This window comes from Mizuhopecten yessoensis, unplaced genomic scaffold (assembly GCF_002113885.1).
Source record: "Mizuhopecten yessoensis strain PY_sf001 unplaced genomic scaffold, ASM211388v2 scaffold11183, whole genome shotgun sequence".
In the NCBI taxonomy this organism is placed as follows: Eukaryota; Metazoa; Mollusca; class Bivalvia; order Pectinida; family Pectinidae; genus Mizuhopecten; species Mizuhopecten yessoensis.
This window is the reverse complement of record NW_018408921.1, coordinates 2,110,933-2,124,701: the sequence shown is the minus strand read 5'-3', so window position 1 is coordinate 2,124,701 and position 13,769 is coordinate 2,110,933. Positions and strand designations below refer to the sequence as shown.

The window sequence follows — 13,769 nt, the reverse complement described above, 5'->3', positions numbered from 1 at the left end:
TATTATTATAACAAACACAATTAAAGGCAGTTTTATTTTTATTTTTAGATTAATAACATCGTCTTAATTTACCAACAGGACATATATTTATCAATATTTAAATCATCAACAGTCATAAGTTCTGAACCTGAGTTAAAAATGGTTGCTGCAGATTTTCAGAAAAGTATTGCATGGACAATATGAAGGTATGCCCATAAACTTCTCAAGCTCGTGAATCCCTATCTGGACACATAGAATTTAATTATTTTAGCACTCGGAACACTCTCATTGATTATATTTCGTTTTCTTTCATTTTAATTCTCTTTTTCATTTAAGTCCCACAAGGCATGGTTTTCTTTTCAGAAATCATTTATCAAAGCTTTAATCATGTAAGGTAAGTAAAAGTAGGTTTTCAATGCATGCTTACTGTTTTTTGGCAGTGATACAGGGATCCTGAACCAAACTGTCTGGAAATGTTTACATCTGAGAGTGTCCATTATTTGTATCAATAACTGCACCAAAATAAAATAATGTTTTAACTCATTCACCCCTAAAATTTCATAGTGAACTTTTCCAACCTTTGAATCGGAAGAGTTCAAATGTGTCTTCAGGGGTCAATGAGTTCAACAATTCATTAAAACCAGTAAAGAAAGCAACATTTACAAAAGAAATCCCTACCTATACTCTAGCTACTTGGCGGAACTTTAAAATACTGGCTCAGATTTAGGCAGACACACATTTGATTAATACTGGCCTTTTGATTAATCACAGATAATAACGTAACTCCCAGGATTTTGAGTGTTACAATTTACAACACCCTACTCAATAATAAATTATAATACCCATACCTCATATTATTATACATCACAGAAATAGACGTCCACTTTTACATACCCAAATATAGGACATTGATTTGCCAGAATACCTTTAATACGTGGTATGAACAATTTTGTTCTTTAGACAATTGAATGTGCTAACTCAATGAAATATACTCTGGTTAGTGAATTAAAAAAAGAAAAATGTACCTCTTAACTTTAACCTTATAATTCATTTTTCAATTCAATCAGAATAATAGTATTCAAATTTAAAGACAAACTGTTAACAACCAAAAACCATGGAATTCCAAATGAATTTTTTTTTGTATTTCTTTATAAATCTGTCAAAAATATCAATTTGAAAATTTGACTAAACAAATCATTATCAAAAGCTTATAAGGTTTTATACAGAGGATCTTACAGGGTAATTGTAGTCTTAGAAGTCTTTGTTTCGTAGTGGACAAACTTTGATTAAACTTTATATCACATCTAGATCTGCACACTACATGCATCTTGTAACACATCAAACAAACTGTAAAAACTATTAATCATCATTGTTAACTCATTCCCCCCTGCACAATTAATTGGACTTGTCCAGTCTCTGATTTGGCAAGGTTCAAATGTGGCTTTAGGGGTGAATGGGTTAATGAAAATTTCACAACCTCCATTAACTCCTCATTAATATGATTACATTTAGATTAAAGCAAATACCCACATTTCTACAGTTTCTATGTATCATCTTCATAAGCTTTGATATGTTGCAAATTAAGTCAAATTGTCTATTAAATTAAACTTCATGAATACACTGTAGCTGTTATTAATCAAGATATAACAACACAATGTAATATTTTTCTGGGTAAACTAGAATGAGATTTTACGTCAAGAAGGTTGCATCGGTCGAACATGTCTTAGTTTGTAGTTGTACATTCCCGGAGCGAGGATGGTCAGTGCCTGATGTAACAGAATGGCAGTCATTCCCCAAATCCTCAACTCCCCGCCCAGGAAAACGGGGAGTGTGAAGCCAGCCCTGAACTGGGTGGAGCCAACATTACCTGGATCGCAGAGGGAAGCGAGAGTCCTGGTAAACACAGCATCCACCTGACAACGCAACAGTGTTGACATTTTAAGATTTTCATGATCGTATTACCTATTTAAACTTAATAGAAGATGGTGATACATAATTTAGCATCCTCAATACTCCAGGGGTTATGCTCACTTTCGGTCTCTACACCCCTAGAATATGTCATAGCAAAATCGAATGTCATGTACATGTATATGCCACCTTGTGGATGAGACGGGAAGACCAGTTTAATCCTTTGATGTACATCAAAAAAGTCTGTCGGTTGTCGCTCCTTTGTAATCTTCAAAAGATAATTAAGTATCAGCCTTGCGATTGGTCAGGCTTTTTTACCTGAGTTAGCCATGTACCTTCAATTTTGCTATGGCATACTCCAGGGGTGCAGAGAGCGAAAGTGAGCGTAACCCCCAGAGTATCGAGGGTGAGATAACAGGTGTGAAGGTATTACACTAAGAAAACATAATTATGGTTAATTATACTCTTCATATTACCATATATTACTGGTGATTAGCCCACGCCTGGTAATAAGCCCAACCCCACATTTCCATACTTTCTGTATAGGGTGTGTGCCAGGAAATAAGTATACCCCCCTTCAAGTTTTGGTATATATAAAAATACTTTTTTTACATCCAACAAAACACGTAAAGCCAACTAGCAGGATGTATAATGGTATATAATATTTTTTTTATTATATATCTGTTCAAATTGATGATCGAAGAATTTGAAAGGACCTCTATAATTCTTCTTTCATGTTCCCTCCTTGTTTTGACTGGATGATTTATTTACCTCAGATTCATCCAGTGCCAGTTTGGAGAGGTCCATATCTCCACAGAATCCCAAATATGGTGTCACTTGAATTTTCCCATCCTTCTAAAACAAAGCTATACTTTAAAACAATCCTTTCCTAAATCACATTGAATACTTTTGTATATGTACATGTCCAAAACAAAACAATTGAATGTTTATCAAATTAAAATCAATCGCCACATTTCCACATTTTAATGCATGCATGCTGATATGAGGGTATATTTATTACCAGTTTTAGTAGCACAATGATATGGCAGGCCCCTTTATGATTCTTTTGACATCAGAACTTCTTAGTTAAGACTGCATTAAGCACCATTACTCTTTATTGAAACTGAATAAATCTTGAGGATAAATATCACACCAACGTTAAAAATGTAATTGAGAGGTGGATGAAATTCTCACCTTACTAGGAACTTTGGGCATATTTCCCCACAAACTGACTCTCTCCATTGGAAGCCCCATCTCCTCAAATGTCTCCCTCAAGGCAGTCTGGGAAAGGTCAAGGTCGGTGGCATCTTTCATACCACCTGGAAAACTGACCACGTCACACAGATCGTCAGACAACACATTGTATTAAAGACTTAAGGGCACCATATTGAAGCTGACAGCTTATTTGATTCCAAGAATTGTGGATGTACAGTCAAATCTCGTTATCTCAAAGTCGACGGGATCATGGGAATATTTCAAGTTTTTTAGAGTTTTTATTACTAAAATTAAGAAGAGTTTTCGCAGGGACTGATGAAATACTTTGAATTAAACGGGGTCTTCCAGTTATAAGAGTTCGAGATAAAGAGATTTGACTGTACATGAACAAAAATTATGCTAAGAGGAATTTCATCATATCGGCATACATTGCTCAAAAAATGATAACTACTAAAACAGACCTACCTAAACCAAGCAAACAATTATGAAACAAGTAATTTCAATTTATATAAATCACTGCTGTTCGCCCCAATGTAAGTGCAAGATGTGTCTTGAAATTATGTGAGAGAAAACTGGAGTACCCGGAGAAAACCACATGGTTGGGCAGGCAATCAACCCCATACCTTTTTTACGTGTGATTGGGGAATCAAATACCTACCAACTTGGTGAACGGTGAATGCGTTATCCACTGCGCCACCTGACCACCCTGAGATTTACATGCAAATGTGTAGAGTCCAGTACCACTACCAGTTAGATTTGTTTGAAGATCTGATTTCAACAGGTTCTTAAGATTTTCAACTGTAAATATCATAATTTTCCTTTATCCACAATCTGTATTTCAAATATTTTTAGAATACATGTATTTTGTGAAGCTTAAATTCATTTGGATCATTAACCTGAATGTTGAGTTATCTCTCAGATATTTTCATATTTGCAAAATGATGCATAACACCAATATAATTATGTCTGAAGACTATTTTACAATACTCACACGTAACTGTCAAACCTCCCTCATTTTGACCAAGATTTACAAATCTCCCACGAAACTCCCAATCTGATTAAAATCATCTGTTATATGGTTTCTATAACGTACTACGCCTCAGGAGGAGCCATTTAACAGATGATTTTAATCAGATTGCGAAACTCCCTCATTCATGTCCAAACTCATACAAAATCTACATCCTCTGGTCAAATGATCTCCTAGTTACTGAAGGGTATATGCAATGATCATAATAGGTGTGTCTGAATCAAATGAATGCTTTTTGCAGTTATTTTGATACATAAAAAGGGAAAGATAAATTGAACATGGCAGTTTGAGTCACGTTTTGCACACTTTCTCCCTCATTCGAAATGTGGAATGAGTGACAACTTAATTAAGCTCCCTCATTGGAGGTTTCGGAGGTTGACACCTATGCCCATATGTACAGTGGCTATAATTTCACTAAATTCTAAACAATAATACATTACCAACAACACTTTGCTCCGATATGAAATACTCACCATACTTCTCCCTTGTGTACTGGAACTTTCCATGATCTGACCATGAACAGTAGCGATGGTTCGTTGTTGACGTAACATAGTGGTATCAAAACAGCAGCGTCTTTAGGATTTTCATGTTGGGGAACGACTCTTTTCACCGGTTTCACAGTTAGAAGTTTTCTCTGAACTCTGCATTTGTTTTCCTCTGAGAAAATATTCTGTGTATTCACGACTGTGGAAGTTCTATTATCAGAGTAGGACCTTAATTGATTTTTAGTATCATAACTACATTCCAAAAAACTGGATTTCTGTGATAAGGCACATCCTATAGCTAACATGTGCATTCTACATATATTTTTGGGTATTTTAAATGACGACATTTTCCCTGGAAATAAATCTGTTGTCAACGTTGATGTATGATGCCTGGAGTTACTTAATAATCTCTTTGGTGAAACGGTTGTAAAGATATTTTTCCATTTCTGATGTTGCCCTAACTTGGACTTGCTGAGGATATTTTTCCAAAGAGGGGAAACAAGTCTGTATGAAGAGCCAACAACATACATCTCGACTTATAATTAATACAACACTGAATTGAAAAAGCAAGTTATGGCAACTTAAGATCACTGCGAAAACATCATTTCACTGTTAATGATCAATAAGTCTTGATTCTATCGGCATTGGAAATTGTTTTGATTGGATGTCTTAAACTCTTCTGGATCAGATTTCATGAAGGAAGAAGTTCTTTTAGCAATGTCATCATCTGAAACATAGGAAGAACTTCAATATTAACAGCTTTAATCTGAGGAAGAGTACATCTCAACAAGACAAAATCCAAGAGTAGAAAACAGGACTCTGACAGACAGTGACTAAACACTTAACCCTGTAATTCTAACACCAAGGTAGCCATCGGCAAATGACCCAGTCTATATCAGCTAACTCGTTGTCTCTCCATTAACAAAGCTCAATGTTTTACCCAAAACCAGTATGAGACTCTGCCCCTTCTTTAGTAGGTATATTACAAAATGTCAATGACGGAAAATGTAACATTTGCGTGAGCTTCATAGGTAACATGTACACGTACACATAAACGTAAGATAAACCCCAGTCAAAATCTACCATAAAATCCCATAGACATAGCAAGTCAATTCACTTGCATAATTTTTGAAATCGTGCATTCATGAATTCCGTTTATGGAAGCCGCCATTTTGGATCCAATGGATGTAGAATAAATAATAATAAAAACAGTGTACAACGTCATCAGTCATTGTGACGTCATAATCGATATTTCCCGCGTATATGTTTTATCATGAGGATAAGCGGTGCGGTTTAGTAAGATGATACATGTTATAAAGAATATATGTCAGGCATCTTTGTTTTGTGATTCTGCTGTAGACTACACAATGTGTATTGTTCCATATGAAATATATGGTTTTTTTACACAGTCAAATAGGAAAATTCACAATCATTAAGTTTTTAATCAATTTCAGAATGAGATCAGGTTGTAAAAGTAACAACACCATTATCATAGAAAAGTATCATATTGTTTGTGTGTAAGAAATCCAGGCTTGGGTCCATGTAAAGGAGCAACATTACGCAAGATACATATGTCAGGCGTAGGCCGGTAATGAAGGTTGTATTTTTTTCCATTTTCGTATCTAGTCTACAAACTCGGGTTCGAACTGGCAATCCCGAGATTATCATGAAAAGCCAAATTGACCTATATCATATAGGGTATTCCTGTTCTAATCAAATAATTCTAACAGAAGACTTAAAAAAAGGAGGGAGGAATATAACAGAACTGGACTGGGTCGAACGTCGGCGACCAGATATAGCTTGATTGGTAGAGCGTTGTCTAGAGTTCTGAGATCAAAAAACCTTTGGTCAACTTTAACGATAAACATTAAGAGCTACTATAGCTAGCTCACCTGGTCAGTTTATATAATTAATAATAACTGGCCCGTGCAGCCAGACCCTTAAGAAAATTGATAAAAACATGCTTGTCCAGTTTTTCTACTGACCCTAGATTATTTATTTGTGCCTACACTAAAGTTTGTATTGGCATTTAGTGATAAGCACTGTTAATGCACGGAATTAGATGTAAGTCTGTGGTTAAAGTCAGAACTCCTGCTCCATATAAGTATAGTAAAAATATTTGCAAAAAAAACAAATTTGACTACCCTAAAAAAGTTCAAGCAGAAACAGGAAAAACACATTTTTTTTGGTCATGATTTTATATAAAGCTCTGTAAGTTTTTAGGGAAGGGTGCAGCGTATCCAAGGTCAACTTTGAGGTTAATGTATAGGAAGATGATATTTTACAAGATTTATAATATAATAAATGGTAGATACATTATACGTAGTAACACAGAATTAGATTAGATCTAAGTCTGTGGTAGTAACCTGTATTACTAACATCACATATTCTGCAATAAATTATCACATAATGATTTGATAAGAATTTACCTCTATATGTACATTTAGCATGTTGGGAATTCCTTCAAAAATGTCCGAACGTTCATAAAGGAAAGTGAAACCATAGGTGAAATGCATATAATAATAATACTTATTCGGTAAAAGCATGATACAGGTACAAATATCAAATATGATCACAGATTTCAATTGCATAATAATCACAGATTTATCACAGTATTTAGATTATCACATCAATGTTAATATCACAAATTTTGGAGCACTATAAATACAATGTATCTGCATGATGACTAAGCTTTAACCTAGGATATCCCATGAAAGTTGGGTGGCAGCTTATTTCCAATGCGGTCCTCTAGTAAGGATCTTTTAAAATTACTTAGACAACAAAAGGTCCTAAGAATTTGACAATATAAGATGATATAATTTCTCGTAATAATATATAGGCCTACATGTATATATGAATAGAATAAGTTGTATGATGATGTTATATTATTTCACCAAAATAAGATGTTATATTATTTGACAGTATAGGATGGAGTTGTGATTTAAGTATCATTAGAAAATAAGATTGCCTTCTAATGTCTAATGTTATCTCGGACAGTCCATGAAAGTCGAGGGAGTTTCTCATTTTTCCAACAACAGACTTTAAGTTTTTTGACAGATACGTATTGCTGGTATGTCATTAACAAGCAGATACAGATTATGAAAAAACCCGCCATACTCACTTGTCTTGTGCCCCTAATAATGCGTGTGTGTTTTACGATGATCACATAACAACACGTCATGAGTTTTCCCTACGTGTACTACGGGCTGCTACTAATTACAGCCCGGTACAGCCCGGTATAGCCCGGTACAGCCCGGTAGAGCCCGGCACAGTCCGGGACAGCCCGGTAGTGATATATTGATCGCCCGGGCGTTTGTCTCAACTTATACACCATAATGATTGTATTTTTTGCATTGTTTGTAACAGTATGAATGTAGTGATAAAAAAACGGTGAAAAAATCATTAAATTTGACCGAGTTATGGTTATTTGAAATTAGTAACATCGCAACAACCCGCTGGAGTAGAGCCAGACAGTTGTTATTTGTAATACAAACACCGCCCGGGCTTTCACCTGTGTAGTAAACTGTACTGAAGTAACTTATTCTCATATCTTTAGAAACGAAAAATACAAAACTGAAAGAAATATCAAAATATGTTCATAATTAGCCAAGTTATTGTAATTTGAAATTAACCAACACTGCAGGACTTGTTATTTACAATATTAGGACTGCCCGGGCGTTATCCTGTAAAGTTAATTTAATCTAAGTACTTTACTCGGGTTATTTAATGAATGAGAAACAAAACATAAAAGACAGTGTGAAAATATCTTCATCATAAAAAGATTTATGCTGACCTAACTTTAGATGCTTCGTTAACGCTGAAGCTCATATCACGCGACATGTGTTATTTGCAGCATTGGGACCGCCCGGGCTTTCATCTTTACCTTTCAGCCAATAAAAACTCTTTTATTTGTAAAGATGTGTGTGTAACTAACACAATGCTGAAAAAATGTTACAATATATTAATTATTGGCGGAGTGACAGTGTTTTGAAATTATAAATTCCTCAAGCATACGCTACTAATTGTTATTTGTAAAATCGGGAGCGCACGAGCTTTCATCTTACCATTAGCTAGACTTTTAAACTAACCAGAAAAAACGTTTAGCTGATATATATATAACACCAGTGAAAAATTAGGAGAATACGTTATTTTTGGCATAGTTATGTTGTTTTGAAATTAGTCACTTCTCTTACTGCTAAAAATTACGCATGCTATTTGTAATAACGGGTTTGCTCGGGCCTGAACCAGTTTCATTAGCTCTACCAATTCAGTTGTTAAAGTATATGTATGAAATTTTCACAATTCTGAAAAATGTGAGAGTATGTTAAAAATTGGCATAGTCATGGTGTTTTGAAATTAGTTACTTATCAACTGCTGAAATCATGCGTGTTATTTGTAATATTTGGTTCTCCCGGGCTCTCAGCTTTATCGTTAGCCAATAACAACTCTTGATAATTGTTTAGTTAACAAAATGCTGAAAATGTTAGAATTATTAGAGGCGTTTTGGTGTTTTTATATTAGATAATCTTCAGCCATAGGCTACAGCTGAAATCACGCTTTTTATTTGTAATATCGGGGTCGCCCGGGCGTTCATCTCATTCCTTTAGTTCCTGATACACAAATTGCACCGGTGAAAACAATTAGCCGGTGTTAATTATTGGCACAGTTATCTTGTTTTGAAATTAATTACTTCTCAACCATATATAGTACCGCTGGAAATCGTGTTATTTGTAATATCGGGTTCGCGCGAGCTTTCACCAGTTTCATTAGGTCAGCTAAAACTATTCAGTTGTTAAAGTATATATGAAATTAACTAAATTCTAAAAGAAAATTGTGAGTTTATGTTAAAAATTGACATAGTGTCGATGTTTTGAAATTAGTTACTCCTCAACCATAAATAGCTGCTAATTCACACATGTTATTTGTAATGTCTGGATCGCTGGGGCTTTCACCTGTATCGTTAGCTCAACTTAAACTCTTTAATTTATTGTTTAGATATATGTGCTGATAACACAACGCTGAAAATAATGTTAGGATATCGTAATTATTGGCGGAGTTGTGGTGTTTTGTAATTTGTAATCAGCCAAACCATACGCTACATCTGAAATTACGCGTTCTATTTGTAATATCGGATTGGCCGGGCTTTCACTTGTATACCTTTACCGAATAATTTACTTCGCCACCATGCGTTTCGCTGTATCATATATTATATATATTTACATAACTTTTATAGTTCGAATTTCAAATAAATGGATGGTCGGTTGGCATAGTAGCTAGCACATTTGTCTTTCACCATGGCGGCCGGGGTTCGATTCCCCGATCGGACATGAAAACGTATGGAGTCACCTGCCCAACGGAGTGGGTTTTCTCCGGGTACTCCGGTTTCCTCTCACAGTAAGACCATCCGCGCGATAATAAGAGTGATTGGTTGAAGATGTAAAAACTTGTTTCATAATTTTGCTATATATACAATTTTTGATATCATATATGCATCTCATATACTATATAAGATTCTCATTTTAATTTTTAGGATCTATCATATGTCAGTTACCTCGTATACTATGAAGATTTATTAAGTAGGAACGCGAATTTAACAATGTATCGAAAAGAATGCTCCCTACCCGGAATCTTCAGATATTTCATAATCTTCCAAACTGCAGTATTGAAAATGCCTTTTGAATGAAAGTTAAATTGTCTTGCCAAAGATTGAAATTTATCACAAAAGTACGTTTATTTGTCATGTTTCAGAAATACAATAACTATTGCTAAGAAGTCGGTGGATTAGAAGCGTTTTTTCTAGCATCAATGGCATTTTTTTGGGAATATTGGTGGCCCTAAAAAGGGCCGTTTTTTGTCATCTTCAAAGACATCGATGGATCGCTGTCTGGATACTGAAGTAGAACTTCTTGTTTCCGGCGATGGTTAGGTGAACCCCGTCATGACTGATAAACTTGTTTTTCATGAATGCGTGGTTCCAGAAAGTGAAGATTCCCTGGTTGCTGGTCATCTTCAAGATGTGGTTTATCTTTCTCCTCTTTTTATGGTATTCGCCTTGCGTCATCTGTCTGGGTCTGGGTCTTGGGAACAAAGAGCCAACGATGACATGTTGGACTCCTAACATTCGGATGTATGTTGCCATGTCGTTCAGTTCTTCTGCCACGCTTTTTGCCGATCTTCTACGGGAAATATCATTGGAGCCGATCTGGAGAAATACGATATCAGGGGTAAGACGTCGTATGATGTCGGTGTCCTTAGTTAGTGTGCATCTTATCCTCCTGCCTCCCACTCCAAAGACGTGTAAGTTGAATCTTGGCGATGCCTGGGCGTCCTCTTTCTCTGCCCATTCTGCTAACCTTCTGGTGAAACTGTGGCCTAAAACAAGCGCTGTCTTCTTCATTTTCATAAACTGTGAATAAATCAGCTTCGTATTGGGGTTATTAAATACCATTCTCATCAGATATTAAGAAATTGCGATTTTCATTGGCTGAAGTGTCCTACAAAAGATTTACATTTATGCCAGACAGCATGTCGCTGAAAGGACGTCAAGCATAACGTGTAGTCGCTGTCAACAGGCATGATTATATTGCTAAGAAAACAGATTGTTGCAATTTTAATCTGACACGTACACAAACGATTACACGAATTACAGACACCTATCAATATCGATACGAGAGAGATTGATAAATCAGTTTCGCAAAATTATTAAAAAAATAAATATAAAATATTCAAAGCAATGTTAGGAAATAAAGAACACCCCTTCCCCATCAAAAAAAATGTTACGAAATGTTCAGTATATGCGAATCAAAATATTAGTCTGTTTTCGTTCGTTTAAAAATTAGTGTTAAAAACGGCAACATACAAGAGGTAAAAAGTTTAAAATGTAACTTAAGAACCCCTCCTTAAACAATCATGTCAAAGCAACTGAGGATAACAAAAAAATGATAAGTAGAAAAAAAGGAGTAAAACTTTTGAGGGGGGAAATCATATTTTTTAACGATATGTTGCAATGGAAAAGTATTTCAATACAATGTTGAGGGTATATTAATGTATGAAAATAGTGAATTATAGTTAAAAATGTAATTAAAATTACGTTTATATGAAATTGTGCACTCACATCAATGCTTTATTGATGTTTGTTATAACCAGAAAGTGTGAACGGAAATATGAAATATGCTTCAAAGTGTTATTACATTTAAAGAGATATACATCATTCTTAATAAATCATAGTAATGTGAACCTATGCCAATTTCCGAATCATAAATTATGATTGAAAAATGAGTAAATCCCAAGCTTTTGTATTATCAGACATGGAATACAAGGTTTATGACAACTTTAAGTTAAATATTACTTTTTGTGAGGTCCCTTCCCACAACACCGTCGTGTTAAATTACAGATTTGTAAAAATTCTTATGGAATAATAATCAGACAGAATTTAAAAATAAAGTTAATTTCATTTTAAAGAAATATCTGTATAATTATGTTGTTGGTTACATTTGAAATGCAAACAGAATTGAAAAAATATTGTGATGTTTGTAGTATTTAAAATGGTATATGTATACATAAAAGTGTTTATGTTTTAGTAGTAATAACATATTCTCTTAACACCTATTTGAAAATTAATGACAGTGGACCAGGACTTAATTTAATGCGAACGGAAAAGAGTATCAGAAAAGTTTCTAAAAATAGTAATGGAGTCTATTACAGCTTTATCAAGAGTTAAACATATCGCATACATATTTTTGTTACATACCAAGGAATCATAATTCTACCGATAAAAATAAANTTTCTTATTGGGGTATATAAGTTATATATTAAATAATTGTAATCCATGAACTTTCCGGCTTCAACCAGTCATCTCAGCTACAGAGATTCGAACTACATACCTCTTGATGATAAAAGCAGTGCATTACCGGTCATGATGTAATAAGTATCATTGCTTTCCATCGAAAGAACTTTGATTAGTTTTAAAATCCTTTTACTTACTATAATGTCCCGCACCCTGTAATTTTTTTGTAGGATTAAGACAAGTTTTAATAAGATCGAAATATGTAAAGAAAAATATCAGGAAAATAGTTTTAATGCCTGAATACGATGTTATGATAGCGAACGAAGATGATAAAGATAATGTTGTCTTTTTATTGATGTTTAGTAGATTATTAGTTCTTAACAAGGTGTTTCGTGTTATTTTCCCCCATGTTTGCGAAGTTTGCCATATTGCCTTCAACTTGCAGATAACTTCTAACGGCGAATAAAAACAGAAGTAGAACAATGATGAAGGTATAAATGAATGTAACATTAACATTATTGTTGAACACCAGCTTTACTTAATTTGTATAATCACGATCAATCTATATTTTATATATCTCTGAACCATAATAAAGTAGTAGATATTTTTTTACATAAAGCTCTAAGCTTAGTTTAAACTTTATTTTTATTCAAGTATTTCGATTATATGTATGCAATATATATATATATATATATATATAGAATAAAAACAAAATTTTCAGATCGTCCGATCTACACCATTGAGATCTGAAAATTTTGTTTTTATTCTATATTTTCCTTCGCAAGGACTTATTTATTTATTATCTACTATATATATATATATATATATATATATATAACATGTTGTAACAAAACACATGGTACAAAAAAGGAAATAGAAACACTTGTCTTAGACATTTATGTAAATCAATCACATTATCAAAAACTGCAGAATATATTCAGGATGGACAGCATATTGTTACCAATGAAAATACATACAATAATACAATCAGTGACAATAGTTTAAATAAGGAGAAAGAAAAGGAGATACTTAATGGTGTAGGGCTGGTTTTTAAAGGGTTTTACTTGTTGTTACATACGTACAATTCTGCTTTAAGCATATACTTATGCAATATTAAATCATAAGGAAAATCTGTTCTTTTTTAATATATAATCGGTGACAGCTAGGAAGATAACATTATTTACTTGTAATGGCAGTTTCTCGTTTACAAACAGTAAAATGTATGTTGTAATATTATAAGGCAAATAATAAATACTGCATTCTTATGTCGTCGTATAAAGAAAGTGAGCAGTGTTTTCAACTTGACCGCATAAACATAGCGGAGATAGAACAATACTCTTACTAAATAAATGACTGTTTGATACATTTA

General features: G+C 34.0%; 1 protein-coding gene across 3 annotated transcripts; it reads right to left on the bottom strand.

Moving 5' to 3' along the window:
* Positions 1-31: 31 nt before the first annotated feature.
* On the bottom strand, positions 32-7,819 carry LOC110440524 (nucleoside diphosphate-linked moiety X motif 8-like). 3 transcript variants are annotated; one of them, XM_021483656.1, is made up of 5 exons: positions 7,736-7,819; positions 4,603-5,341; positions 3,082-3,214; positions 2,659-2,742; positions 32-1,892 (listed from the first exon to the last, which is right to left on the bottom strand). In XM_021483656.1, exons 2-5 carry the CDS (start codon positions 5,142-5,144, stop codon positions 1,674-1,676), a joined length of 978 nt encoding a protein of 325 aa, XP_021339331.1. In that variant the 5' UTR covers positions 5,145-5,341; positions 7,736-7,819; the 3' UTR covers positions 32-1,673. The 3 variants fall into 3 exon arrangements, with proteins under 3 accessions (XP_021339331.1, XP_021339332.1, XP_021339334.1); XM_021483657.1 differs by having other exon boundaries at positions 2,659-2,739; XM_021483659.1 differs by lacking the exons at positions 4,603-5,341; positions 7,736-7,819 and adding an exon at positions 3,761-4,592.
* Positions 7,820-13,769: the final 5,950 nt, after the last annotated feature.

Excerpts from the sequence above, each read along its gene's own strand:
- LOC110440524 (XM_021483656.1), bottom strand. The coding sequence starts at position 5,144 with ATGTATGTTGTTGGCTCTTCATACAGACTTGTTTCCCCTCTTTGGAAA. Across the intron at positions 2,743-3,081 it reads TGCCCAAAGTTCCTAGTAAG|AAGGATGGGAAAATTCAAGT; the intron begins GTGAGAATTTCA and ends GCTTTGTTTTAG. Across the intron at positions 1,893-2,658 it reads TGGCACTGGATGAATCTGAG|GTGGATGCTGTGTTTACCAG; the intron begins GTAAATAAATCA and ends TTGCGTTGTCAG.